This window comes from Chionomys nivalis, chromosome 11 (assembly GCF_950005125.1).
Source record: "Chionomys nivalis chromosome 11, mChiNiv1.1, whole genome shotgun sequence".
In the NCBI taxonomy this organism is placed as follows: domain Eukaryota; kingdom Metazoa; phylum Chordata; class Mammalia; order Rodentia; family Cricetidae; genus Chionomys; species Chionomys nivalis.
In genome coordinates this window covers 15,722,868-15,750,770 of record NC_080096.1, presented here as the reverse complement: position 1 = coordinate 15,750,770, position 27,903 = coordinate 15,722,868, and the positions used below count along the sequence as shown (strand labels likewise).

At 56.0% G+C, this 27,903-nt stretch overlaps 1 protein-coding gene across 5 annotated transcripts; it reads right to left on the bottom strand.

Annotated features, from left to right (window-relative positions):
- Window positions 1–27,903, bottom strand: Epha8 (EPH receptor A8). Of its 5 annotated transcripts, none has more exons than XM_057783946.1 (17): window positions 27,754–27,903; window positions 22,928–22,992; window positions 16,972–17,635; window positions 11,002–11,157; window positions 8,879–9,214; window positions 6,679–6,803; window positions 6,348–6,510; window positions 5,514–5,607; window positions 5,032–5,099; window positions 4,187–4,351; window positions 3,858–4,043; window positions 3,538–3,599; window positions 2,840–3,049; window positions 2,416–2,565; window positions 2,141–2,331; window positions 1,803–1,976; window positions 1–1,671 (listed from the first exon to the last, which is right to left on the bottom strand). In XM_057783946.1, the coding sequence occupies exons 1-17, from the start codon at window positions 27,842–27,844 to the stop codon at window positions 1,557–1,559; spliced, it is 3,015 nt and encodes a 1,004-aa protein (XP_057639929.1). In that variant the 5' UTR covers window positions 27,845–27,903; the 3' UTR covers window positions 1–1,556. The 5 variants fall into 5 exon arrangements, 3 of the variants coding, with proteins under 3 accessions (XP_057639929.1, XP_057639930.1, XP_057639931.1); XM_057783947.1 differs by having other exon boundaries at window positions 4,187–4,282; XM_057783948.1 differs by lacking the exons at window positions 1–1,671; window positions 1,803–1,976; window positions 2,141–2,331; ... (1 more) ...; window positions 2,840–3,049; window positions 3,538–3,599 and adding an exon at window positions 3,700–3,756.

Below are 27,903 nucleotides of genomic sequence, written 5' to 3'. Positions count from 1 at the left end.
ATTTATTCTCATCACAGGTAATTTCCAGACAGAATGGGAGCCACAGAGAGGTCCCAGGAGCCCCCAGGGGGACTCACCTCAGAGGCCTTGTCTGAGGATCCCAAGCCCAGACACTGGGTGAGTGGGGTGGGGTGGAAGACGGGGTGTTCCCCCACCTCGTGTCCTGACCATGTTTCCCACTTCCATAGGAAGGAAGGGCAGCTCGGCTACATAGTACTATAATATATAGAAGCGCAGGAGCTGGCCGCGGCACCTGGGTGGGGCTGAGGCCCCTGAATTATTGCAGGAGGGAAGGGGCTCAGTGCTGGTGTCTCGCGGGGTGCTGTGCTGGCTGTGGGCAGGGCTGGGAAGGGGAGGGGGCCGCCCTTTGCTCTGTGCTGGGGCTCCTTGGGCCCTGCCTCCCCCAGGGTGGGGCTCTCTCACCCGGGGTGCTTTGTATGTGCTTTGAAGACCATTTTTGCATTGCCAGGAGTGAGGAAAAAAATATCCTGACATGGTAGAAAAAAAGATATTTACATACCCTGGTGGGCCGTAACGGGGGTGTCAGCCTGTGGGTGACGGGCTTCCCAGGCCCCTCCCATCCTAACAGACCATGACTGGGAGGAAGGGGGCCCGATCTGGAATTTGGTTGTCATGTGACCTCAGACAAGGCATCCCCTTCTCTGGGCATTCCTATCTGGTATAGGAAGGGGTGGGATTGGGGCTTAGAATTTGCCCCATGCTCCTGTTCCCAGCATGGGCAGGGGTGGCAGGGATGGGCAGTGAGAAGTTGGGAAGAGGCATCACAGCCGTAAGAGCTTGGCCAGGCAGCCAAGCCCTCTGAGGGCATCTCACACTCTGCTGTGACACTCTATGGAAGGTGGCCAGAGGGACTGGCCAGGAACCCTGTTTTCCTGTTGAGCAGCAAGAGGAGCCAGGCAGAAGCTGCAGGTGGCTCCCCCATATAGGAAGGAGGCCCGGACCTGAGATATAGCCATGGTGGGCTCACCCAGGCTGGACAGTGGGCCTGGTGCTGGTGTGATTCGGAAGCAGCCTGGGCTCCAGCCTCCAGGCACTGGGGGGAGTGGAAGTGGGTCTCTGCCTGGTCCCCACGGGTACTGGGAACTAGACAGTGTCAGCTCAGATTCCTTGCTCACACTATCATGCCTCCTCATCCATGATGCGCTATCTGTGGTCACATCCATGTGGCTCCTGCCCTAGTGGATAAGCACACGCGTGGTAACCTCCACACATCTGGGAACAGAGACATGATCACATATTGTTTCCATCAACTGCCAGGACCTTTCTGACTACCACCTACATGCATGAATGCACACAGGTAGGGGAGTGACATCACTGCTGGATTCTGGTGTTGGAGGGCCCAGGCTCTAGAAGACACAGGTCCTCTGCCTCCAGGGGGCAGGTGTTCTATCCACCTGGAGCACCAAGAACCTTGTCTCAGATGCCTGACTGCTCTAACTGTAGGTTCTACGGCAGAGCTCCGGGGCTATTGCGACTTCTGGGTGGCCCTGCGGAGCCCCTGACAGCTAGTATGACCAGGGCCAGGCGGCCAGGAGTCAGAGGTGCCGGTGGGGCCCCTGAGTGCTGCTTAGCTGGGCCCTCATGGTCTGGATGCTTCCAAGGATCTTCTTCTGGTGGCCCATGAGGGTGATGCCAAGGGCACGCACATCCCTGCCAAAGAAACGAGGTCCACTAGTTTGGCCTTAGGAGTCTGGGAGCTGGGAAGAGAGCCCACTGCCCACCCCTGAACTGCTGTGGAACTGCTTCTGGCCCTGCACCCTCTTTCCCGCCCTGTCACTCACTGGGCATTCATGCGAAGCACCATGCCAAGGGAGGAGTACCCGCCGGCTGCAAAGTGGTCCCGGTACCGGCCCATTCGGATTGAGTCCAACCAGTCCCCCACAGTGAGGTCCCCACTGCCACTTCCACCTCCTCGGAGGTCAAAGCAGCTCCTGGCAAAGGCAGGGGGTGGGCACCTGGGAGCAGAGAATTCAGTGAGTAGCCTATCAGGGCTCTGGCCTTTGCCAGGGAAATGGGCACTGGGCATCCTCTCCCTCCATCCCAGTCCCACATAAGGTAGATGATTTGCAAAGCTGGACTCCGGGAAGGAGGCAGTACGGCTGGTGCAGGGCTCAGGTACCTGCTGACGGTGGCTGTGGCCCTAAGGTTCTCAGGGCTGTGGATTAGGGCATCGAGGACGCTCACGACTTGAGAGAAGCGAGGCCGCTGGGCACGGTCCTTATGCCAGCAGTCCAGCATAAGTTGGTGCAGGGTGCGTGGGCAGCCCATGGGTGCTGGCAGCCTATAACCCTCCTCCACTGAGCTGATGACCTGGGTGGGGCACAGTGCTGGGCTCAAGCTGGGTTCCCTGTTGGAGCCCCACTGCTGCACCTCTCCCCTGGGTCCCAGACTCACATCCTGGTTGGTCATGTTCCAATAGGGCCGTTCACCATAGGCCAGCACCTCCCACATGACCACACCGAAGCTCCACACATCGCTGGCTGAGGAGAAAGTGCGGAAGGCAATGGCCTCGGGCGCTGTCCATCGAATAGGGATCTTTCCTCCCTGGTATGGATACAAAAATGTTGAAGGAGCCTGGGTTTGTCCTCTGGCCCCAGGCAGAGTCCTGCTTTCCAGTCCACCAACCAAGAGTGCCTGCCTTAGGGGAGCCCACCTCCCCAAGTCACTAGAAAGATAAGGGAAGACTAAAGCACCCTGAAACACATGGTGTGTTTCACGGAACACATTAGAACGTGACTATCTGCCCCCCCAAGCTATAGAAACAATTATAAAGCCTCGCCTATACCCCCCTGCTCACAAGAAGATGTTGGAAACGCACCGCAGTGGTATAGGCGGCTTCAGGGTCATCCTCCAGAGCCCTCGAGAGCCCGAAGTCTGACACCTTGCAAACCAGATGGCCATCTACCAGGACATTGCGGGCGGCCAGGTCACGGTGGATGTAGCCCAGGTCTGAGAGGTAGCGCATGCCAGCGCCCACCCCTCTAAGCATGCCCACCAGCTGCACGATGGTGAACTGCCCATCGTGAGTCTGCAAAGGGACACAGAGTGGTGTGGGCTTTGGAGGTAGTTCCTGGTTCAGGGCTGGGGAACCTCCCATAATTCCCTAGAGACTGGGCAAAGTGAAGTGTCGAGCTGCTTAGAGGTGTCTCCTCTGGGGAAATGGAGGCCCAGAAAGGTCACGTTCCAGGTCTGACAGCCCCCAGTGAATACCCAGCAGTGGTGGCACAGGACACGCTATCCCTTAGCTTGGGGCAGGGCATAAGGGCCCTTGCAAAAGTGGGACCTTCACGGTAGGGGGGTAGAAAGCAGTTCAATCACCTGACCCTAAAGATGTCCCTTGTACCTGCCTCTCCCCCACATATGTGAGATGAAAGCTTGGGTGGGGTGAGGGGTGCCACTTACAAACCCTCAGCAGCCAGACTGAACCTCCATATGTGGACGGCAAGCGAACATACCCCATCTGTGTGGGTGGCAGTGAAGGATAAGCACCCTTCCCCCAAGTGGGCTCAGACATACCCTGAGGAAGGCGTCCAGAGAGCCGTTCTCCATGTACTCAGTCACGATCATTGCCAGACGGCCTGGACAGGGAAGGGGAGATGCAGGCCTGGTGTGTGCGGGGTCAGGGCTGCCGATCAGGGACCCCAAGAACATATGCCCACCCGGGAGGTGGTCAGGACCGTTTTTAGGGTCCGACTGTGGTCCTGGGCTCTGAGTACTCCAGGGTCATTTAGGGACCTGAGACATAGGGACAGAGTTAGATGGCCCAGCAGCTGGGCCTGATCCCCCTGTGAGTAGGAGCGTCCCACAAAGTGAAGCTACCCTTGTCTGGCACCTACCACGGGTGACGACACCCTCAAGGCGGATGATGTTAGGGTGGTCAAACTGGCCCATGATGGCTGCCTCGCTCAAGAAGTCCTGTCGCTGTCTCTCGGTGTAGCCAGCTTTGAGGGCCTTGATAGCCACAGGCATGTCCCTCTGGCCCGGCACCTGCAGCCGCCCATAGCACACTTCTCCCGACTCCCCTGTGGGGCACAGAAGGAGCAGGCAGAGGTGGAACCCAGCTTCCACTAGGGTCCACTCTCTCCATGCCTCCAGCACCAGGTGCGCCAGGGTCCCCATTCCCTACCCTCTGGCCATGGGTCCCCTCCCAGCCTCTGGGGCTCACCCGAGCCTATGATCTTCTCGATGTGGATCCTGGATGCCTCGATCTCTCGGGTGAAGCTGCGGCCCGCTCGACCTGGTTCCTCGTAGGTGTGGGGCTCTGCACAGAATTGGGGTTCTGGGAACTTCCCCGGGGGGTGATTCAAGGGCAAGAAGACAGGTGGGGGTGCTGAGGAGTCAAGGAGAAGGGCCCTCAATAGGGACAGGAGGAAGTTACCTCTCCCAATATTTCCTGGGGGGAATGGGGTGTCTCTGGGAATCCCTAGATTTAGTGTCAGACAGCAGGGACCCCACAAGGCTTACCCATAGGCATAAGTGGTAAGTTTACGGCATGGCTCTCTGGATAATTCTGACATGTCTGTTGTTCTCTGTGCCCCTCCCCCCGCCCCGTGCAATCTTAAAATTGCTCTTAGGATGGTAATGCTACTAAGAAAAAGAGTTCACAAGTGCCAACTCTGCCTGAGGGTGGGTCACTAGGGATTCTGAGGCTGCATGGAGCCTCGTGGGGAAGACTATTCTGACTGGCATTTAATGGGCACGTGGTGGGACGTGGAGGGGAAGATCTCCCCTGCTTCCTGGAATCTCTCTATAGGACTCTGGAAATCTTTCTGTAGTGGGGTTCTTGTCCAAAACTGCACAAATCCCCACCAGAGAAATCACTGAGTGGACATGGCTAGGCCTCGGCCTGACCAAAGAGCCTTCAGCATCCGCCAGGAGGCTGTCATCCGACAAAGTGGGAGATGCCTCTGTAACAGTAGCCTTAGCCTGGGCCCTGCCTGGCCTTCCCTATAGACAGCTGGACCTGGCAGCCCTGCACTGGGTCCTGCTGGGGCGAAGCTGCATACTCACCCTGCCCATTCTGGTAATGCATCTTCTCCTCATCCGAGTCCTGGAAAGCCTTGCTGTAGCCGCAGTGCCTGCATGGGGGTGGGGGTGGGAGCAGTCACCACCCTGCTGGGGCCAGGCCAGCCTAGACCTAGTCAGAAGATGAATTAGAATGCCCCTCTCCCAGCAGGTTGGCTCTTGTCCCTCAGCAAGTCTGCAGGGGACGGTCCTTGTTTTGGGGCTCACAGCCCATGGGGATAGCCCCAACAGCCACAAAACAGGCTCTGCTGGGCCACCCTAGTAAGTCCCCTTTTTTTCCTGGCGTGGGTGTTGCTGGGCGTGGCTAGGCTGTGGCTGAGGTTGACTAGGCATGTATGTGTCTGGGGTAGGGCTGAGGTGGGACCGGGCTTGGTTGTGGCTGGGGCAGGACTGAGGTTGGTTGGAGAGAATAGGTTCTGGCTGGGCATGGCTGGGTTGTGGCTGGGGTGGGGCAGAGATGCACCTACCTCTTCTTGCAGATGAGAAGGAGCAGGAGCACCACCAGGCCCGTGATGAGTGTCAGGCAGATCCAGACAATGGTCCGGGTATCATAGCGGGGTCCTGCAGGAAGGCCTGGTCTTTTGCAACCAGCAGCCTGCTCTGTTCCCATGCCACCCTGCACTAGGCTTCCCTTGGAGTTTGTGCAGCTGGGCTGCCTGGCTTCCCACTGTGCAAGCTGTGCATGCTGGGGACAGCTACTTGCCCTCTTTGACTCAAACAAAGACGAGCTGAAAACCACCTGTGCTGCTGTCAATCTCACAGCACCAGGAGTGTGTTGAGAGAAGTGAGCACTGGCCTCTCTTCTCAGCCCTGTAAGGTCGGGTCTGGCACCGTCTGCAGCCTACTGGAGGCTCTGAGAACTCTTACTGGAGGCCACACAATAAATGGAAGGGAAGGGGCATGACTGCCACCTTTGGTCTCAAAAGGACCTATAAACACTGGGGCTTGTGCACACCTTTAACCGCTGGGCCCCCTTTTCAGGGTTTCTGATTCAGGGCAACAGGCCTGGGGATTAGTATTTCCAACAAGGCCCCAGTGATGTGGATGCTGTGGGTCCCAGAATACACACAGGAAAGCCTCTACCGTCTGTGGAGAACATGAGATTACAAGAGATGTCCCTGGGACACCCATAAGGTCATCTGGAAGAGGCCTTCCTGCCTGTAAAAATCCCACTGGATTGGATAATGAGAACAGGGGTCCTGAGGGCACAGCTCGGTATGGCCACAGGTTTTCCCCTGCTCGCCCTCCTCTTCCTGGTCTCAACAGTGGAGTTCCTTGTCCCTCCCCCTTCGTACACTCACGGGGTTTCCCGGTCTCCACCTCCATAGCCTGGCTGAAGCGGCCACAGCCAGCTGAGGTGCGGGCTCGGACCTGGAACACGTAGCGAGTGCCCGGTTTGAGGCCTGACACGGTAGCGCGGGTGGTGACAGCCTTGAGGGTGGAGTAGCTTTGCATCTCCTTATCCTGACCAAAAGGGACGAGGGCGGTGAGGCCGCGGGGCTCCGAGGCCCTCCTTGCTGCCCTTGCCCCTGCCGGCTCCTTGCCCGCCCACCACCTCCGGGAAGCCCGCCCACCTCCGGGAAGCCCGCCCACCTCCGGGAAGCCCGCCCACCTCCGGGAAGCTGCTCAAACCTTCTCGTAGTACTTGATCTCGTACTCCAGGATGATGCCGTTGGGCTGCTCTGGCTCCTGCCACAGCAGGGACACGCTGGTCTGCCCCGCCCGCTCCTGCCGGATCACCACCACCTGGGACGGGGCTGGGGCGGCAGCTACCCATCAGGCCCAGCATGGGCCAAGCCCAGGCCCCTCTGGGACCCCAGACTGAGCTTGTTGACCCTCCTGCTTCTACACCAGGTCAATCAGCAGCCCCATACCCTGCAAAGGCACTGGACACTCCCTGTGGCCAGCACAACAGCACAGCCTGGCTCTTGGGCCGGGATATGAAGTTGGCTACACCTGGATAGACCTGGTTGCCCTCAGGGCCTTCACCCTGAGCAGAGGTCTGACTGTAGCAGGTATGCCTGCGGAAGGACCCTGGGCTGGAGTCCTGGCTGGGGTAGCACTGGACAACGAGGGGCAGGAGCTGAGAAGGCCTGTCTGTGTTCAGGGGTTCTTTGGTCACCGGAGGTGCCCTGCCTCCTACCCCTGGCTTCATCTTCAGGTATCCTGTGCTCTCCTGAGTCTGCTCCAAGGTCACACATAGCTACAGACAAGGCCAAACAATGACATAAGCTGGGCATGGTGACTCCCACCTGTAATCCCAATACTTGGGGTGGAGGCAAGAGAATCAACATGAATTCAGGGCCAGCCTGGGCTGCAGAGTGAGACCCTGACTGGCCAGTTCTTCCTGCGTCTAGGTGTCCTGCTGCTCCAGCATGCCTGGGAGCGCTTTGAAGGCAGGAACTGCATACAGCTGGTGCCCAATAGATGTTGCTGCTGCTGCTAGACACTCTGACGAGAAAAGTCAAGAAGCCCCTATGGAAGGACCTGAAATAGGGGAGTCAGATGTGGGAGCTCACAGCTCTGAGGTGGCTTTCTTTCTCGCTAGCCAGGGCCAGCTAAGTCACTTTCCGCTGTCCCTGCAGGCTGCTCTAAGGAGACCGGGGCTGGCAGGCAGATGGTCAGGGTTACAGAACAAGGAGAGGCACCTGCTGCATGTGGCCATGGTGCCAAGGTGGGGAAAAGGCTAGCAGGTGCCGTTGAGGTCACTCTGCACGGAGAGCCTTGTGGGCCTTTTGACAGGGACAGCACGAGACCCACGGTGGGTGGAGTGGGGTAGCGGTATATCTCTTTCTAATGTGGGTGCTGTCCAAATGCTGCTGGGGTCTCTGCTCTTCCCTGCCCGCCTCCAGCCAGCCACCTGCCTTCCTGCTCCTGCACACAGCTGGCAGAACAGGGCTGTGAACCCAGGCAAGGGTCCGTTCCTGAATACTGTTGGACAAGTTGGTGGGAAGATGTGTGGAAAGGAGCTGTGTCCTGGATAGATGTCACTGGGCCATGGGAGAGATGGGAGTGGTGAACTTCCCAGGAGGCTGCTCATCTGGGTCCCGACCTTTGCCTTCTATGTGGAGACGGGAGTTTCTGAACCATGTCTGTGTATGTTAATGGTGGGGCGGAGCTGAGGGTCCTGGGAATGTTTCAGGGTGACCAAGCATAGAAAGCTGCCTCTGGCTGCTCTGAGGACCAGGCTGCTGCCCGGCAGGCAGGACCCCCAGAGTTTGGAAAGAACGAACCTCCGGGGGCTGAACTCAGTCCAACTGACCAGAAATAAGGGAATGACCATGGTCCCAATATATCCAAGCCCACCTGGCTCTAGAAATAGGCACGGATGTGATGATATCTGGGGCTGGGGATGTGGTTTAGTTGGTAGGGTGCTTGCCTGGCATGCATGAAGCACTGGGTTTGATACTCAGCCCTGCATAAACTGGAAGTGGAGGGCCATATCTGTCATCTCAGCACTTGGGAGGCTAAGGCAAAAAGACTGGTGTGGGTTCAAGGCCAGTTTGGGCCAGCGTCAGACTCTGTTGCCAGCTGCTGGGCTGGGCACTCTCCCCTCTCTATGCCTCCACAGTATGGAGGGCAATGCCGTTACTTCCACTTCACAAGAGAGAAAGCAGAGATATAGGTAGGGAAAGTTCTAGAATCCAGGCTTATGACCCCCCCCCAAAAAAAGAAGCCTGCCTCTGTACTTTCTGGGGTACATCCATTCACAGTATAGGTTCTACTTTCTTGCAGGCAAAAATGTCCCCTGCGTAGGTCTTGGTGGGAAGGAAGAGCCAAGAGAGACAATGACTTAGGGAAGCAGGGGGGTCCCTAGGGCTGCTCCGCCTACCTGCCTGGTTCGTGGTGATGTTGACCATGGCAGCACTGCGGGGCTCGGGGCTCAGGTTGGACACACCATTGACAGCCTCAATCCAGAAGGAGTAGTTCATATGGGCCAGCAGGTTGGCCACCAGCAGGCTAGCCTGTGCCAGGCTGGTCTGCTGCGGGACGAAGCGGGTTCCACTCCCACAAGCCTCACAGTGGCTCAGGGCCCAGGGGCAGCGTCGGCACACTGCGTTGTAGGTGATGTCACTACGGCCACCTGGGTCCAGGGGAGGGGCCCACTCCAGGGTCACGGATGTTCCATTCACACTGGAGATCAGGTTCACTGGAGCTGAGGGTGGCCCTGAGGGCAGAGAGTAACAAGTTGGGGTGACACTGGCCCAAGGCCCCCATTGTATCTGGGGCCTCTTTACTAAGGAAGCCACATCCACTCCATCCTCCAGAAGCTCACAGGGCAAAGACTGTGCCGGCATCAGAGACAGGAGCCTGAGTTTCCATGTCACAGGGTCACAGTGTGTGTCCTACAATTCCCACTTATAGCTGGAGGGACACTGCACAGCCCTGGGGAGCCCACAGCAGCCACACTTTATGTAAACAGCCTGGTCGTGTCCACCTGTCTCATCTCTGCATTCTTGTGCTAACAGAAATGCCACCGAGCACTCTCTGTGGAAGAGGAATCCTGCTGTGTATGCACTAGGCTGTGTGGTACCACATATCCCTGCCTTGTCCCTGGAATACAGCCCCAGGCTGAGCAACACAGACTCTGGGGAGAGGGGCTGGTGGCTCCTTACTTGAGCTAATTGTGGTGCTGGGCAGATGTGTCATGGGGCTTGAGCTGGGAGAGCACAGGGTGGGTAGAGGACCCCAGGGCTCATCATTCCAGGCTGGGAATCTTGGCCTTGAGAGATTAGAAGCACGCGTTCTCAGAACCCTTCTTAATGGGTTCTCGGGGCTCTTGAAAGATGAAGAGAAGAATTTCCAAGCCCAAGGTACAAGACACCAAAAACCCGGAGTTACAGACTTAGGCCAGTTGGTAGCTCTGGGCCCTGTAACATGGGCTTGGGAAGAAGCCAGAGTCTAGCCAAATGTGGACACCTGTTTGGGACCGAGAGCTAGGCCCGCCTCAGCTGAGGAGGAATTCTTTTTGCCCCATCAGGTCCACATCAAGATAATGCTCAAGCCTGGGCAGGAATCACTGTGGAGGGACGACTGGCGTGTGTGTGTGTGTGTGTGTGTGTGTGTGTGTCACCCATGGGTTTGAGCACATCGGCCGGCACATGTATGTGTGGCACCCATGGGTGTGAGTACATTCAAGCCCTGACCTGCCTGTGCAGGGAGCCTGGGGCTGGGTGGTGATGGGAGGGGCAAGGGAGGAGGGATCTAGGCAGCAGCTTTGACGCAAAATCATGCAAGCCCCTCTGCAGCAGGCAGTGAGCTAGGGTTGGTGAATGCTGAGCCCCAGGCCAGTGGAGGTCAAGGGCCAGGGTTGAGGAACAACACCAATGTCAAGACAGTCCTGCAGCCCTCAGAGTCCCCTTGGGTACACAGGGCACACATACACAGAACCACACCCTCTCCAGGCACAAGTCACACTTGTTCAAGCTCAGGAATCCATTCAACTGTGCTGTGTCTCACACACAATCACCTGAGAATCTGTAATACACATGAATACAAATGCACGCTGCACACTCACACTCAGGCGTGCAGACACACCACACACGCACGCAGCTCCCAGCATCCAGCAGCTCCTGCTGGCTTGTCTAGGACGGTGAGGGTGAGAATGCTGTTCTGGCTCCCACCCTCAACTCACACTGAGCACAAGGCTTGCCCACCCAGCCCTGGGACACTGACATCACTGCCAAGTCTGATGACCAAAGCCACCTTGCTCCAGGAAATCAGGAGCCCTGACTGGCTGTTCCTTTAGGAGAGAAAGACTGAGGGAAGGACAGAAGGAGATTCTTGGGTGTCTCTGAAGAGATGGCAGGGGACCACATCAAGACTCCAGGAAGTCAAGCTTGATGCTGCAGTGAGGGCCAGCCCCTCCCCCACACACAGCCCACCCTTATTTCACAGACACACAGCTCCTGAACCTTAGGGGTCCTACCAGGAGAGCTGCTAGGCAATACTCACGGGTGCAGGCTGCCGACGGTGGGTCCAAGGCCGCGCGGTAGTAGCTGAGGTCACAACGGCAGGTCTGGGCCGCAGGGGTCGCAGAATGGCTGTGGGGTGGGCATCGGGCACACAGCTGGTCCCCGGGGGCTGATTTGTAGAATCCCAGCTCACAGGCTGTGGAGGATAAGACAACTGCAGGCAATCTGGGGGCCCACCAAATGGCTTCGGGGAGACTCCCCTTGAGCTTCCCAGTGTTTGTGTTGGGGGTCTTGGAGGAACGAGCTTCTTGTCTGTAACACAATGCTGCTATCCTCACCAATGAATGAGGGGACAGAGTGTAGAGAGGACATTTGACTTCTGCAAGGTTGCGCGGAGCTGAGCTAGGACCTTGATATGCATCCCAACACCAAAAGGGACACCCCAAAACCCCACTCCCAAGCTTCCCACATCACCCATCCTCCTTGGCCCTGGGGTCTGACAGGGCCCAAGCAGCTGAGAATCAATGGTAGTGTGGTTAAAGCCATGACCTGTGTGACCTGAGTGGATCAAAGAGGGAGAGAGGGGAATGTGGGCAAGTAAGAAAAGCCCCATGCATGACCTGTCCCAAGCCTGAACAAACAGGGACCCTCTCCCATTAAAGCCAGCTTCCTGGCTCGAGCACAAACCCTAAGGTGGCAAAGGCTATGGCTGGGGTCTCATACTTCATGCCTCACAAGTTCCCTAGGGAACCTAACTCCAAGGCCCACCACCCTGTTACCTCTGCTGCCAGCGGCTTGTCTCCTGTCTGATCCTATCTTCTGCCGAACCTGCCACCTGTTCTACCTCATCTGAGTGATAGTGGCCCCACCTGCCCTTTCACATCTGGCCAGATGGCTTAGAGAAGGACCCAGGACCAGGCCCTTTCCAGACCCAAGAGACCCTGACAGGAACCAAACCCACTTTCCGGGGCCACCACGTTAGGGAAGGAGACACAAGATAAACATGATGAAATCATCTTCAGGAGGGCAAGGGGATCGCGGAGGGCAGTGTCAGAAGCCCCCTCCCCAAGGAGGGGGATGTCTGAAAGATAAGAACAAAATCACACAGGCAGATGGGTTCAGGAATTCTGGCACCCCCGCCCCCGCTCAGTCCCTTGCAGTTCCAAATAAAAACAACCTTCTCTGCCAGGCCAATGCAGCTGCCTATCTTCAAGCCAGACTGAACAGGCTGCTGGCCTCAGGGCCTTTGCACTTGTTGGGTTTTCTTCCCAGGGTGTCTTTTCTCTCCTATCCATGTGCTGAGCTCCTCTTTCTGGATCCATTCCAACTGGTCCTTGATGACAGCCTTGCTGGCCCTCTCCACTGAACACACAGAAGTGACTGCGCCTGTCCCTGCATCTCCCTTTTCGCAGTCATTGTCTTCCCCTGCATTCCCAATCCAGGACCTCACAGGTCCTTAGGAGGTTAGGATTGATTTGTTCCAAAGCCGGTACTCATGGGAACCCTTCTGGAAGGTCAGGCAGACCCAGTGCCACCCAGTCGCTTCCAGCTCTGTCATAACGGAAGTCCTGTGCCACAGGGACAGCCACAGGCTCACTGGATTCTCTCCACACTAAATCCCATTCTGGAAAAGCCAGTCCCCCAGAGAAGTTTTATTTAAGGATGTCATTTCAGAGCACGGTGCCTGTGGATGCCGATCAGATCTCTTTATTATACCTGCTAAAGCTAAGCAAATTCTGAAAGTCAGCAGACTTGTAAGAAAGTGAGAGGCAGGGGAAAGGACGACCCCAGAGTGACTTTGGGGGCTCAGCATTGTCAGGTGATGGGCAATAATGTCCATGCTTTGAGGTACCTGCCCCATCCAAAGGGACCCCAAGAAGATTCAGGCTTGATTCCATTTGGGCTCTGAGTACAGGGATCTGTCTCGGGGTGCAGCCTGGATACAGGCTCCTTCCGAGGCAGGGAGCTATCAGGGCAGCACTGTTAGCAGGGGGCTTGGCACCTCCATACTGGACCTGGGATTGTGCTGAGCAACAGTGCCCTCCCTGTGGTGGGCAGACCCCTGTGTGTGAGCAACAGTGCCCTCCCTGTGGTGGGCAGACCCCCGTGTGCTGAGCAACAGTGCCCTCACGGTGGTGGGCAGACCCCCGTGTGTGAGCAACAGTGCCCTCACTGTGGTGGGCAGACCCCTGTGTGCTGTTCCTCCCCTACCCATTCCCCACTCCCCTGCCCCTCCACTACAAACTAGGTCAGAGGAGCTGGCTCTGCCCAGGGAGCCTTTGGAGCAGCAATGGACAGAGAAGCAGTTCTTAGGGACATCTTGCTGTGGCACGGCATGAAGGGAGCACAATGTGACAGGCATCTCTGAAAAGCTTTGGCTGTCAACAGCTCATAGCTGTTGGATGGGCACGAGGGGTTGACTGAATCTCTTTCTGGTATAACCCCACAGTTGGGCTAAGTGACACAGGGCACGTCATTGGACCCTGGTTTCCTCATCTGTAAAACGGGGACAGCAATAGTGCTAGCTTGGGGCTGCAGAGAGGGTCACATGAGCATCAGGATCTGGTGGTGCCTGGCACCGCTTACTATAACTAGATACGATCAGCAATTGTAGTGCAATCGTTTTGTCTGTGTGTGTGCCTGAGTGCGTATGCCTGTGTGTTGGTGAGCATGTCTCCGTATGCTTGTGCCTGTGTGTGTGTGTATGTATGCATGTGCCTGTGTGCGTGTGTATGTGTGCCTGCGTGCGTATGTGTGCATGTGCCTGTGTGCATGTACCTGTGTGCGTGTGTATGTGTGTTTGTGTGTATGTGTGCATGTGCCTGTGTGCATGTGTATGTGTGCATGTGTCTGTATGTATGTGTGCATGTGTCTGTGTGTATGTGTGCATGTGCCTGTGTATATGTATGTGTATGTGTGCACGTGTCTATGTGTGTGTATATGTGTGCATGCTGGGGATAGAACCCAGGGCCTTGCACAGGCTCAGCAAGCGCTCTTACACTGCATTGCACCCCAACCCACAGGAACCTTTGGCAGAAGAGGGAACAGCTCAGAGAGTTGCAGCCTTCAGCCCCAGATTCTCAGCCCGGGAGGTGATGCAAAGACAGTTAGGACCACCTAGCTGGGCCCCTACCTGGCTCTCCTCACAGTCATGGACTTAGAAGTGGCTGTGTCTTCCTTAACCACCAAGCCATCTCTCCAGGCTGGCTGTGTCTTCCTACAGCTCACCGGTTGGCAGTTCCCTCCTGCTCCACTAATACCCAATATGGCTATCACGTGTCAAGGCCAGATTAATCCACGCCTTGAAAATAAAATCATCTTTAATAAGAATACTAATCACCGGGCCTCAGGGAGCCCTGGATCCTGGAGGCTGGGCTAGGAATTAGTGGCTGGGACAGATGGAGGCGCTCTGGGCTGTGGCCTGGTCCTGCCCCGTGACCCAGGGGGCTTCCGGAATGGTACAGGGCTGGAGCGGCAGGCTGTGGGCCAGGAGAGGCCGCTGCCCCGCTGAGGGCACCTTGCCCAGCCTGCCTGTCAGGCTGGCAGCTGCCCACAGCCTCCACCACCTCTCTGCTCCCCCTGCACCAAGCCTGAGATTTGACAAATAAGATGCCCGCCCGTGGTCGACCAAAGGAAATTAATTCTAAATCAGATTTTAAACACAGGCAGGAAGGCGAACGAGCTCGTCGTCCTCGCTCCCCTCCGCATGAGCCTCTGATATTTATAGAAAGATGATTAGGGCCCCCGAGGGTGATTTACATTCCCATCCAGGTGACAGCAAGGACGGCAACTAGGCTTCAGACTCTTCCTGCCACTTGGGATGGGGGTGATGCTCCAAGGCCCTACCACATGCTGAAGGAGTTGGGGAAAGAGAGGAGTACAGGTGGCTAAAGAGGTCACTGAGTCACTAAGTGTCAACTTCCTGCTTGGAGGATCCCGGTGACTGGAGATCTACCTGCCAGTCCTTGCTGTGTGTCCCTGGGCCAGTAACTTTACCTCTCTGGACCTCTGTCTCTCAATGGTAAACTGGACTAGCTTCATATGATTCGACATTTTTTGACGCCTGAAAGAAATCTCACTTGGGCACCTGAGGAGCCAGGTGACACGGCAGAGTTTACAGTCTCCAGACAGAGACCCAGGCAAGGCTGCTGGCCTGGTTTCCCATGTGAAGGTCTCAGTTCAGACCCCATGTGGCTCCTTCCAGATGGGGTGACATAGACAGTCACAGATTCCACCAGTAGGGCTGGGGAATGTCCTTCCATGTGGGACTCGAAACCCGCAGCTCATCCCTATGGCTGCCTGTAGTGCACTGTGAATTGATATTTTTTATAAAACCTGTAATTATCTTGCAACTAGCGTAATTATGTTGCATTATGATTTAAATGTAAAACTCAAAACACACTGCACTTCCCTAACCCTGCCCTGCGTGTCTTTGTTATTTTTTATTAATGGGCTGGCAGCTGCAGGCAGGAAGCTTGGCCTTGGCCTCCCAGTCTCTGAGGAATTCTCACCAAGAGCCCTGCCCTGCCCCGTTTCTCACCTCTTTCAAACAAGGGGACTTCCTAGTCTTTCCCGCAGGCCAGCTTGTCTTGGCGCACGTGGGACTGACTGGCTTACTTGTAGAGCTGGTGGCATACAGAACTGGGAGCTGAGACAGCCCTGAGCAGGTGTTACCAGCTAGTAGTCTGCCTAGTCATAATGGCATGGCTGTACCCATCACTAGTAGCCTGAATGGGATAGGTGGGCTCCATGGGTAGAGGGGGAGTCTTGAGGGCCAGGTGGCCTGGGATCAGATCCATTCTGCTACTCATGTTAGAGGGTCTCAATTTGTCCCATGTGCAAGAAAAAAAAAATCCCATCTCACTTAGAAAACTGTTGTAAGGATGGGGACTTCCTAAAGGCAGGGTCCTCCGGCCCAGACCTCCATGCCCTGAGCCCACAATATTCAGTGGAAGAATAGATAACCTAATGTGTTAAGGGAATACATTAAAGTCTCCAAATATGGCAAACATTGAAAAGGTGCCATAGAGACAGTGTGTTCTCCTTGATCTGCAGGAGGTGTCTCCATGACTGCCACAGAGGAAGGTCTCTCCCTGAACCCTCTGTAGCCAGAACCAAAGTTCTCCATAGCCAGGCTTGTCTGTGCTCTGATGGCAGAGGGACCATGTGTCCAGCCTCTAGGGGATCCAAGAAGGGCAGAGGGAAAGCAGGCCGAGCCCCACACCAGCTGGTGCCCCAGCTGGTGCCCACGGAACTCCCCTAGGTAACTTGTTCTCAGCATACCAGGCTGCAGGGTCCCACATAGCTCCAGAGAGCACAATGTGTGCACATGCTTGTGTGTGCACGTGCACAGACACAGGCAAGCATGTGTGCATGCAGTGTGGTGCCTAGTCTTGGAACACCCGGTTGTTCAGCTGTTCTCAACAGCACTTTGCAAGTTCCCCTGAGTCTGGGGCTATGTGACAAGTCCAGCCCAGCCTGTCCTCCTTGGGTGGCCCAGTAGGCATGTCTTTGCAATGTCCCCTCTCTACGCTTCTTTACTCAGAACCCTGGTTCTGCTTCTGTTCACTCCACACTTTAGAGGGTTGATTGACTTTCAGCTTAGAGTCCAGAGTCAGCATCCGGACCAAGCTTTGCTACTGCCTAGCTGCGTGCCCTGGGGCACGCTGCTTCCCCTCTCTGCGCATCCTCAAAACCAGGGCATTAACAGCTCCTGCTTCACGGGGTGGTGACGGGGACTGAGTAAGTTAATACATGTGAAGCCCCTAGAACAACAGCCTCACAGATTAGCACACAGAGTGGTTTCCTACCCTAGGGACACGCCTGATAGCATACCTGATCCCTTTGACAATGTCGACAGGACAGGCCACCTGCCTGTTCTCCAGCCCCCAGATGCCCTGTGCATCTGCTGACAGGGAGCCAGATGGCTAGGGATGACATACACCAGCAGCCCTACCCACACGGAGCCACTTGCCACCCACCCGGTCAGCCAGCCTTGAGTTCCACTCACCCATACAGGCATCCCGCCGCTCCTCATAGCCAGCACTGCACACACACTTCCCGATGGGTACCAGCCACTCGCCCTCGGCACTGCAGTACATCTTGGGTGTGTCACGCTCCTCCGAGTGCCGCACACACTGCCCTCGCACCTCTACCAGTGAGGACGAGTCAGCCCCGGTCACTGCTTCTGAGAAGGCCGCCAGGTTGCGTACCATAGCGGGGCACTTCTTGTAGTAGATGCGGAGGGAGAGGATGGCGAGGCAGGCGCCTATGTCCTGGAAGGCCAAGTAGAAGCCGCGCTTGCTGAGTGGGCCCACCCCACGCACCTCCGTGTTCAGCTTGAGCCTCCGCACACCCAGGTCAGCACCCGTGAAGCTCTCATCAGCCGCGATGGTGTCGATCTTGAGGAACTGGCTCTCCTGTGTGCTGGCACCCAGGTCCCGGTCAGACTCCAGGTAGTGAAGGTTGAAGGTCTCCTTGCAGGTACCCAGCACGCCGGGAATGCTGTTGCAGTCACGCAGTGTGAACTTGATCTCGGCGTAGACACGCCGGGCGCCGTCACGGGGCACCCAGCTTGTACGCAGCCAGTTGTTCTGATTGGGACTCATGACATTGCACACTTGGTACGTGTGGATGGGCCGGAAGGACTCGTCCACCTCATTGATAGAGTCCCACTGTGGCAAAGAGAACACAGTCTGCTAGGGTGGAGGCCACACATGGCCTTCTCCAGCCAGCCCCTGCAATAGGTACCAGGAAAAGCACAGGAGAAATGTCCCTCTGGGCAGGCAGTCACCACTGCCCAATGCCAGACATCTGCAAATGAACCCTCAAGTTACGCCCATGGAAGTGTTACTGAGGAAGAGCCAGCTGTGTGCCACCAAGGGGTACACCAGAGCCCACCTTCGCCTGACTGCCGCCCAGGCTCTGACCACTGTTTCTATATGGCTTGTCCCTCCATTCCCAGGGTGACAGATCTAGCTTAGAGAAGTGGGTGAGTCCAGTTTCCCATTGAGCTACTTAAGGGACCTGTCCAGCAAAGAAGCAGTGGCCCTTGGTTGTACCCCACCTCAAATCCCTCTTCGGCTCCCTTTCTTTTGTGGCTGCTTGCTGAATGACTGACGGACTCTTCCCTTTACCCTGCTGCTTTTTGGTTTGTGGTTTGTGGGAGACAGGGTCTCTTGTAACTCAGACTGGCCTTGAACTCGAACTCCTCCGTTCCTCCTGCCTAGACCCTCTGAGTGCCTGGATTATAGACCTGACTGGTTGGTGGAGTGCTGGAGATAGAACTCAGAGCTATGTTGTGTGCTTGGCAGGAAAGCTACCGAAAAAGGTTCTGCACCACTGTCCTTGGCCTGGGATCCTAGGGCTGGTCTGGATCCCACTCGGGCTAGAACGAGGCTGAGGGAAAGTTAAGTGGTACTGCTTCTGTCTGGTCCTAGCCAGGCAATGGAAACAGAGATAAACCAAATACCCCCACAGAGCTGAAAGAAAGGCAGCCGGGAAGCAGGGGAAATCTGCCAACCATATATCAGACGAGACATTAATATCCATAACAAATAAATACGGCTCACCAACGGAAAACTAAGAGTCCAATTAAAAAAGGAGCAGAGAACTTGAAAAGACATTTTTTTCTAAAGATACACAGATGGCTAAATAGCACAAGAAAAGACACTCGACATCGCTAACCACTGGGGAAATGCGGATCAAACCTACAGTGAGAGCCCACCTCTCATCCGTTAGATATTTAACAGAAAAGAAGTGCCGGTGAGGGCACAGAGAAGGCGGGAGCCTGGTGCATGGCTGAGCCTGGTGCATGGCTGAGCCTGGTACACCGCTAAGCCTGGTGCATGGTTTAGCCTGGTGCATCGCTGAGCCTGGTGCATGGCTGAGCCTGGTGCATTATTGAACTGTGCAGCTGCTGTGGCAAACAGTGTAGCGAGGGCCTCAATAACCAGAATTACATGAGGCAGCGATTCCTATTGTACATCGTCTTGATGAGATAGCTGTATACCCACTATGCTCACGAGATGGGCAGGCAACCGGATGTGCTGTGGAGTGAGTCTGCCTAAAATGTCACATCCCCTGGGTCTGATCCCCAGCACCGAAAACACAAACATCTCAAGTACACAACCTACCTGTCTACCAACAGACACACGGACAGAGAAAATAGCGCACACAGACAGGGGACTATTACTCAGCATTAAAGAGGAATGGGAGCCGGGCAGTAGTGGCACAAGCCTTTAATCCCAGCACTTGAGAAGCAGAGGCTGGCAGATCTCTGTAAGTTCAAGGACAGCCTGTTTGGTCTACAGAGTGAGTTCCAGGGCAGCTAGGGCTACACAGAAAAACCCTGTCTCGGAAAACCAAACCAAACCGAGCAAAAACAAAACAAAGTGGGCTCCTGGCCCCCCAGCAGTGGAGAGTGTCAGCTCAGGGGACCTGAATCCAGATGGGAGAGGGAGGGTAACACCTGAGCCCTCCTGATGTGGCACTTGCCAGCTACATTCTGGGTGAAGCAGGGGCTTATGTAGGCACAGTGAGGGAAGAGCCCTGGCTCCCTCATCCACACCACTACCTAGCTCTAGCCAGGGGCAGGCACTGGGCTGAGTCCTGAGGGTCTCAAGGAATTGCTGGGGCTGAGGACAGACGGCCATGTCCACATCTGTGACTCTCTCTCTCTGCCCTGTCAGAACTAAGGATCTTATTACTTCAGTATGGGGCTAGGGGGCTTGAAGACCCTCCCTCCTGATCCACTAATCTGTAGGTTGAGTTTGCTCTAAGTGTGGCACAGTGGGGGTCCTGAGTGCCCCAAGGCCTTCCTTCATGTCACAAGGCCCTCCACCTGTCCTCATTTCTGCTGGCCGCACCAGCAGCCACCCCAGCACCCCCAGACAGGCCCATCTCTACTAGGCTGGGAGGACGCCAGGAGAAAATGTCTACAGAGTGCTGAGCTCAGGCCTGGCACAGGAAGACGCTCAAAGAGCAGAACACGAATGCACTGCTGCCCTTGCCAGCAGATCCCTGGTCCACATGCCTGCAGGACCATTAGGACCAGGTTCTTGCCCACAGAGCTTCTGGGGGGGGGTGTGTGGCCTCACTTGTAAGAGCCCGTGCTTGCTGCCCCCCACACCACACCGTAGCCCCAGCTCCAGGCAGCGGTGCCACATCTGGGGCTAAAGTCATTGTCACAGTTAATGGAACACCAAAGAGCTTGCCAGATGCTCCCTGTCTGCTTCCTGCCAGGGGCCCAGATAAATTAACCAGCTTGAACAGAGTCCGCTCCAGCTGTCCCCACCAGTGCCAATGGCCTGGCCCAGCCCTGGCAGCCCCAGAGTGAGGGCAGACTCCTGGAGTGGCCAGGTTCCTGGAAATAAATGCAGAGACAAGCCAGCCCAGTCAGGACCACTCTGGGCCACTCGCACCCAAGTTGCCTCTGCAGGGACACCTCAGGCTGTCCCCCACCGTGTTCTCTTCCCGGAACAGAACCGTGCAAAGCAGCTGTGCAGCCGTGGGCCTGTTACACTCCCTCTTTGAGTGTTGGGTGTTTTATCTATGAATGTCTGCTTCTAGCTACTCCAGGGCATGGTAAGGGTCAAGGGAGGTGTAGACAATAATGTGCCTCCTTCTAAGGGCAGCGTGCACTCTGGCTGTTCCTCGCCAGGCAAGCCACAGGATACTCCAGCGGGGCAGAAAGAGAGATGCGTCCTGGTTAAGTACACAGGGTCCGGGCCTAAGCAGAGTAGATTAAGCTCTCAAAAGCTTCTGGCTTCTCATTGGCCAATGTCCTTTCTATGTGTCACTCTCTGTAACTTCACAGAGCATGCTCCATGATCATCTCGGTGTAAATGAGGAGGTGAATGGCCTGTGCCATCCCACTGGTCAGAGAAGGCAGCGCTGGACCATCTTGGGGCCTGGTACCCATGCCTTCAGCTGTGTCCTGCCCAAGCGAGATAACACCCCCTGATGCTAAGCACAGACCAGAGGACCAAGGAGCAAGCTGCAGAGAGTTGGGCAGAGCTTGGTGAGCCAGTCCCTGAGGCTTTTCTCCTTGTTGGGCAGGAGGATCAGCAGAAGGGCCCCGAGATGGGAGTATGTGCTCACGCCCCCACTCGACCTGCTCAATTTCAAGTCTGGGGTTGGAGCCAGCTAGCTATTCCTTTTTGGGCAAGTCCAGGCATCCCTGGAGTACATCCTTGGCTCAGCAGACGATATGAATCCTCCCTCACCCCTTACAGAGAGGTCAGACAAGCCCTGAGCACCTGAGGTGCCTATGGATTCCACGTAGGTGCCAGGCCTAGAGAGATCTGGGTTTGAGTTTGGCTCACCACCAGAGCAGGGTTCTTTGCTTTTTGTTTTTTGGGTTGTTTTTTTTTTTCTTTGTTTGCATCTACTACATTGATGCAGGACTCATCTGTGGAATGGGCCTACCATTCTCCAAGGACTTGCTCCCGTAGCGATATAAACACAAGGTTTTATCATTGTTTTCTAAATCTCAGAAGAAGCAAGAAGATGCTGCGCATGCCTGGCATGCCCTGAAAAGCTGAGCCGTCTGTCACCAGGTGTGAGCCTCCCCAAACCAAATCCAGGTTCTCATTAACCTAATGGCCAAGCCCTGGCCCCAGGGCAACAGAGACAGCCAGCACAGAGCCCACCTGGGGCCAAGGCCACCTCTACCTCGCAGTTAAGAAGCAAGGGAGATGCCCGCTCAGCTAGTATCAGGGCACTCAGCATGGGCCAGGTCTAAGAATGGAGTTTCCTATGGACAGGTCCATCCCAGGCCCTTCCCAAGGACAGCCACACTGAGCAGCATTTCTCAGGAGCAGAAGACCCAGCCTCTGTCCTCAAAAGCGGTGGCTGTGCAAGCTACAGCTCTGGGCCTCGAGAATTACAGCACTCAGGCTTGTCCCTGCCAGCTCCCCGAGTCCTGTGCCCAGGGCTGATGGCAGTTGGCTCAGCCCACTGCTGCCTGCCATGAGACCCCAGAGAGGGGGAACAGAGATCCATCCTTACATCCAAGAAGAAAACCCCACCCGAGGTAAAACAAAACAAGCAAAAACCCTGTCCCTTTCCAGGCCTGAACTCCTGACGCCACTGTCATCATCAAGGACAAACTATGCTCTGTCCCCAGGACTATGGAAGTCAAAAGTATTCATAAAAGTCGTCAATATACACGCCTGTGCTGGGAACAAGGATTCGTGTCACACATGTGTGTGTTCATTATGGGATACAATCACAGCACACACTAGTAACGATGCTCACTGACTCCAAGAGCCACACTGCTGAGGTCCCACCCTGCACCGAGGCCATGTGACAGCCAAGGAGGTCACCATGCACACCTGCCTTTCTACAGACAGGGAAACTGAGGCCTGGAGAGGTGAGGTGGTGACCCAGGTCCCACCAGTCACTGTCCCACCTTTACTATGATGTCCATGGAATTTGGGGAAGATCGTGGAGGCCACAGGTTGTGCAGTATTGTTATGGAGTCCACGGTCACCTGGAGACTGGGAATGTGCCATCGTGGACTGTTGTACTCAAGGTGATTTCGACAGACACTCAATGCTCCTGGGTCCTAGGAGACCCTGGTGAGGCCTGGCAGTTGGAGGGAGGGGACTCAGCCTAAACGAAGGAAGGCCTCCGTGGACTTGATTGTCTATTTTTCTGTTGCTATGGTTCCAACTACCTTGCGCCTGGGCTGGGCAGGCCGTGAATATGCAAGTTCAGGGCACAGATATAAAGATTCTCAAACGGAGGGTTAGACGGGAATCGGGGGCCCGTGTCAGAGCCGGCTCTGTGACCCCAGGGATGCCAATGAGCTAAACTGCTAAGAGCTATCCACTCTGCCTCCCATTTCTGTGCCCTTGAACGAATGAAGATACTTCTCAGAGTCTCTGCTTCCTTTTGACCTGTGTCATGCGAAGACCCCAAACTGTAACCTCTCAGAGAGACGATGCAACTCCATCACTCACCCCGTGAGCCGGATACGTGAGCCAGCCCCAGTCTCCATGGATGGTGGATGTGTCCAACAGGTTCACTGTCAAAGGAAGACAAGAGGGCATTAGGACCCTGGGACCCCTTCCCAGCCAGCACCAACCACAGGGGTCACTCTTAGCTGCCCCTTCCCAGGAGCTCACAGTTCCTATCCCAGGATGCTTGTTCTTACCAGCATCCTTCAACGCCCCAACCAACAGCCACGTCACTACTGCAGCACGTGCTACCCAAGCCCTGGGCGTCCTGGAATATCTGGATGTACAGAGCTGGGTCTGGGCGGGGGCCGTTCTGGTTCTGCCTCTTCACCCTCTCTAAGCCCCAGATTCCTCCATTGTGGAACGGGGGTGGTGGTGTTTACCCCCAGTGCTCTCTGAGGAGGTGACAGCATTCACGTTTACACTATCAAGTCCTACCATTTCCCCGAGGACAGGCACGATTTTAATGTCCTCAGTGTCCCCAGGATGGAGCTCGGCACCTGCTGGACCACTGAAGACAGGAATGGGAGGGTCATGGATGGACGAGAGCTCCCTCCTGACCCCATCTGTGTCTGAACTCTGCCCACGGGAGCCTTAGATGACACCTTGCCTCTGACGGTGTCTCATGACAGTCCAGAGAAGCAGTCTGTACTACTTCCACTTAGGAATGAAAGACATATGTCTTCGAGAGGTTCGGAATCTGCCTAGAAGCCCGGGTGTGGCTAGCAGGGCCAGCACAGAGAGAACTACCACTTGACAAGGCTGACCAGAGAAGCAGGTTCTCTGGGTGGTGCCCTGGGCAGTGGGGGAGGAGTCTGATACAAATGGCAGCTTGTCCAAAGTCAGGCCCCACGACCACCTGGGGGGCCTGGCAGAATCACAAAGTAAAGAGGCCGCTTTTGGGGTCAGGCATTCCTGGGCCCTTGCTACATGAGCCCCTCATTACAAAACGGCTTCTATTTCTTTGAATCTCAATTCTTCATCTTTAAAATGAATCAGTAAGACTTGGGGGTTCAGATGGGGGCAAGGAAGCCAATTGTAAAGCACAGAGCCAGCTGCCTGGTCCAAAGCTGGTCCTGTTGACACTCTGTTCTTTTTCCTACAACCCTATGCCTACTCACTCACTATCCTGCTTAGAGAATAGGACTCTAGTCTCAACTATCTGCGTCTGCTGTGTGTCCTAGGAAAGTTCCTTCCTGTCTCTGGACTCTGCTGCTTTTTTTGTTTGTTTGTTTGTTTGTTTTTTTAATCTCAATGTGCCTTTGGCTCAAAGCCCCATAGCCTTCCGTGTTTTGTTTTTTTTTTTCTTCTGTGGATCTCGGTCCCTAGCCCACCACCATGGGCTTCCATCTACCAGGGTGGAACGTGACCTGGCTAGGTCACAGATGGTTAAAGCTCTTGGAACTTTCCCACGGGGAGGAGGGGTATCCTTCTGTTTGACATTTGCATAGCTCCAAGTTGGCCCTCTCTAGCCCCCAAAGACGCAGCCAAGTGTCCTCAGGAACTGTGGAGTGAGGATGCTCTTACAGACTCATTTTCTTCTTCCTTCCACCCTCCCGCTTCAATGTCAGGAGCCTGGCTGAACCAGGGAAGACTCCTCTGCACTCCTTTCTAGGTCTCCAGGGACTGGGTGGGACCAGAACCAGAACAAATGCCCACAGAGGGAAGTCCCCTCTCTGGAGCCAGCCCTACGCCAGGGGCGCAGGCAGAGAGAAGGCTTTCCGTCTCCCTCCCTCCTTTGCTCTCAGGCAATAGAGAGAAAAGTGGGTCAGGCAAGCTCTTTCCTCCTGCTGGCTGGGGGAGGGAAGGGGGCTGTACTGCAGCCCCCCCAAGACCGGTGGGGCCCCATTAGGAGAGAGGGTGGGGAAAGAACACCCAGAGGTGTCACCACACGAGCCAGTATCCCACATGTGGGTCTCAGCCTGAGGCCTCTCTTCCAGGCACAGAACAGTCCAGTCCAGACCTGCTTCTACATTAGAGGACCCTCCATTGCCACAGAGGCTCCCCCTGAACACCTTGACTACAGGGCCACCGTCTGTCCCCAGGAAGTACCACCACATCAGCCGGTCCTCAGATAATCCACAGATAAGTCAAAAGTCAATTCTATTGGATTCACAACAGGCTACAGGAATCCAGGGCTGTTTGTTTCGATCCCTTCTAGACCATTCTCTGCCCCTTTCCTCCCATCCTTTTCCTCTGGACCACTGCCAGCCACCGTACCTCGCATCTCATCCGCTCATCCGTGAGGGTATGGAGAAGTGGGATGAACCTCAAAGGACAACCCACGCCAACAGGGGTTGATGGGAACTGGGTGGAGTTCTGAGGCCCCTTGGACCAGACCCCCTGATCATACAGCTGCCTGGTTTACTGTCCTGCCAGACGGTGGGATCGATTCCCTGCTCTGGATGGATCTCATATTTGGAAAATGGGAGGCTGGACTCCGAGGCTTCCCACTGAACCCTTCAGGCCTCAGTTTCCTCATCTGGAACATGTCCACGGGCAGTCCTCCGAGAACTCCCTGTCCAGGTTGTTCTGGGGACCACACAGGGCCGTGAGGTGCTGAGCAGCAGAGATAATTCCACTGCGGCTTCCCGCCTGACCGTGGAAGGCATTATGCGATTCCTTTTCTCTCCAGAACTGTCACCTTCCCCCATTCCATTTCGCTGAGACTAATACTTAAATTGATTCACATTCCCTGAGGACACAGCACGTGATAGGGAGGCCAAAGAATCGGGGTGGCCCAGGGACATCAAGCAGGACATGCAGACTGCCTTAGAGACCACCCTGAAGTGGAGGACGGTCCACTCGAGGGAGCGAGAAGGGGTCTGGCGGCTGGTACGACTCAAGGAATCTCTGCAGGTGTACGACTGCCCAGCAGCCACTGCGAGCAACGGGCAGCTAGCCAGGCTGGGCACTGTCGCCTCCGCTGGTCCCCAGCTGGGAAGTGTGCCTTCTCCCCGAGTCCCCAGTGGTCTCCCTAGCAGGTTCTGGCTCTGTACCAGTGCAAGGATTCATTGGAGTTCCATGTGGACATGGGGCCCAGGTCTCTATCATGTGGCCATCTGAGTTGTGTGCATCACCCCTGCTTGCTGGCCAATCTACAAGCTATCATTTGGCTCTGTGCCTTGCACTTAGCTGTGACCCCCTCAGTGTGGGCAGGTTTCTCCCCTTTTTTCCAGGCCTGCCTTTCCTCCAGCTGTGACCCCTCTGTTGCACGCGTTCCTTACCTCGGATCTGTCTGCAGCATTAGAGCCTAGAAAAAGTCACCGTACCATGGGGACTCTGGGACCCACAGCCTGTGACTCTGGAAGTTGAGGAAAGGACTCAGGGAATACAGCTGACTCCTGGAGCCTTTCTGTAGACCTCCTTAAAAATTACTGGGCTAGAAACACCACCGCCACCCCCCCAGCCCTACCCACCCCAACTCGTGCGTGCCGCAGCACTTAACCCAGCTCTGGGAAACCTGTTCTCTCAGGCCATCTTTCTCCTGAGCCCTGCCTCTGCCCCCTTCCCTGCTCACTCAGAATAATGCCCCCCAAACCTGTCTTATAACTAGATAGCCAGCCAGCTCTGCCTGCCCACCTGCAACACGCCCCCATACCTCCTCGGCTCTGCTTTCCTTGGGGACAGCATCCTACCTGTCTCAGAGTGCACGTTTTACTGGGACGAATGTAAGTCACAGGGTCTCTTTCTGAGTGTGCTGCGGCACCTAACATGCCTATGTGGGTGTCACAATACATTTCCATGTGCATATATCTGTGCACATGCGTGTGCAATGGCTGCACTGCTGTGTGCAATGGCTGCACTGCTGTGTGCATGATGGCATGTGTGCTGTCCATGCATCTCAGGTTCTGCTAGCCTGGGTCTGTGTGGATGAATGAGCCTGTGCTTGTGGGATGCCTGGGCCCCCTGAGCTAAATGTTTGTATTCCAGGTACACTCTGAGCAGGAAGAATAGTTCAGCTTGCTAGGGAGCAGTGAGCACTATAAGTCCTGCCCGACTGGCGAGACTGGCTTTAGCCCTGAACGGTGGGCCACAGCCTCCTCAGCACAGCATCCTAAGAAGAATCCACACCAGAAGCTGGGGTGTAGGGAGGCAGGACCCTTGGTCTGACTGCAGTGTCTGGTGTGACTAAGAAAGGGTGTGGGTGGGCACCCTGGAGTCTCTCTAGCTCTGGGGTTTCTTCCCCCACCACAATTCACTTCCCAGATTCTTTTGGTTTGATGTCCTGATGACTCTGTGACCCTCCCACCTTCCTGGGGCCTGAGTGAAGGGGGCACCTGGTTTTGACCCAGACAAGAACCTTCTTGGAGGCAGCATGCCTCTGTCTCTCCCAGTCCTTTCCTCACCGCACCTCTTCACATCGAGTGCCTCTCCATTGCGCCCCTTTCCCCTGACCGGCCTCCGCCCCCACCCCACTCTCAAGCATCCCTCAAACCCATGTTCCCTAACCCCTGTTCTCTGGTCTCTGTCAGTTCTTGGCCTTGTTTCTCAATGCCATCTTCAGCCCCCGTTCCTTCAGTCCCCTGTATCTTGTCCCCGATTCTTGGAATCTTGCTTGTCTCCCTGTCTGCCCGGTGCCTGCCAGTTCGTTCTGTCCTAGGTCCCCATCCCTTGCCTTCTCTCTGTCCCCTCTCTCCTCCATACCTCTTCTGTCTTCTGTCCAGTCCTGTCCCCTTGCCCTGGCGTCCTATTCTCAATCCCCTGTGTATCTTCCCTCCGCCCCTGTCCGTGCCATCCCGAGCCCAGGCTGGCTGGGGTCGAGGCGGTGAAGTTGCGCCCCGGGCAGCGCCGCCCCCGCCCCCGCCCCACCGCGCCGCTCCGCTCACCTTCGCCGCGCCCCGCAGACACGCAGGTGGCCGCCGCCGCGGCCGTGACGACCCAGAGAGCAGGGGACAGGCGGGCCCGGGCGGGGGCCATGGCCGGGCGGCGCCGCGCTCCTCGGGCTCGGCCCGGCGGCCGCGCGTGGCGCGCTCCTG

Bases quoted from the DNA above. Each gene is read 5' to 3' on its own strand.
- Epha8 (XM_057783946.1), bottom strand. From the start codon at position 27,844: ATGGCCCCCGCCCGGGCCCGCCTGTCCCCTGCTCTCTGGGTCGTCACG. The intron at 11,158-16,971 runs GTGAGTGGAACT...TATCCTCCACAG, and splicing joins GCGGCGGGATGCCTGTATGG to CCTGTGAGCTGGGATTCTAC. The intron at 9,215-11,001 runs GTGAGTATTGCC...CTCTGCCCTCAG, and splicing joins ACCGTCGGCAGCCTGCACCC to GGCCACCCTCAGCTCCAGTG.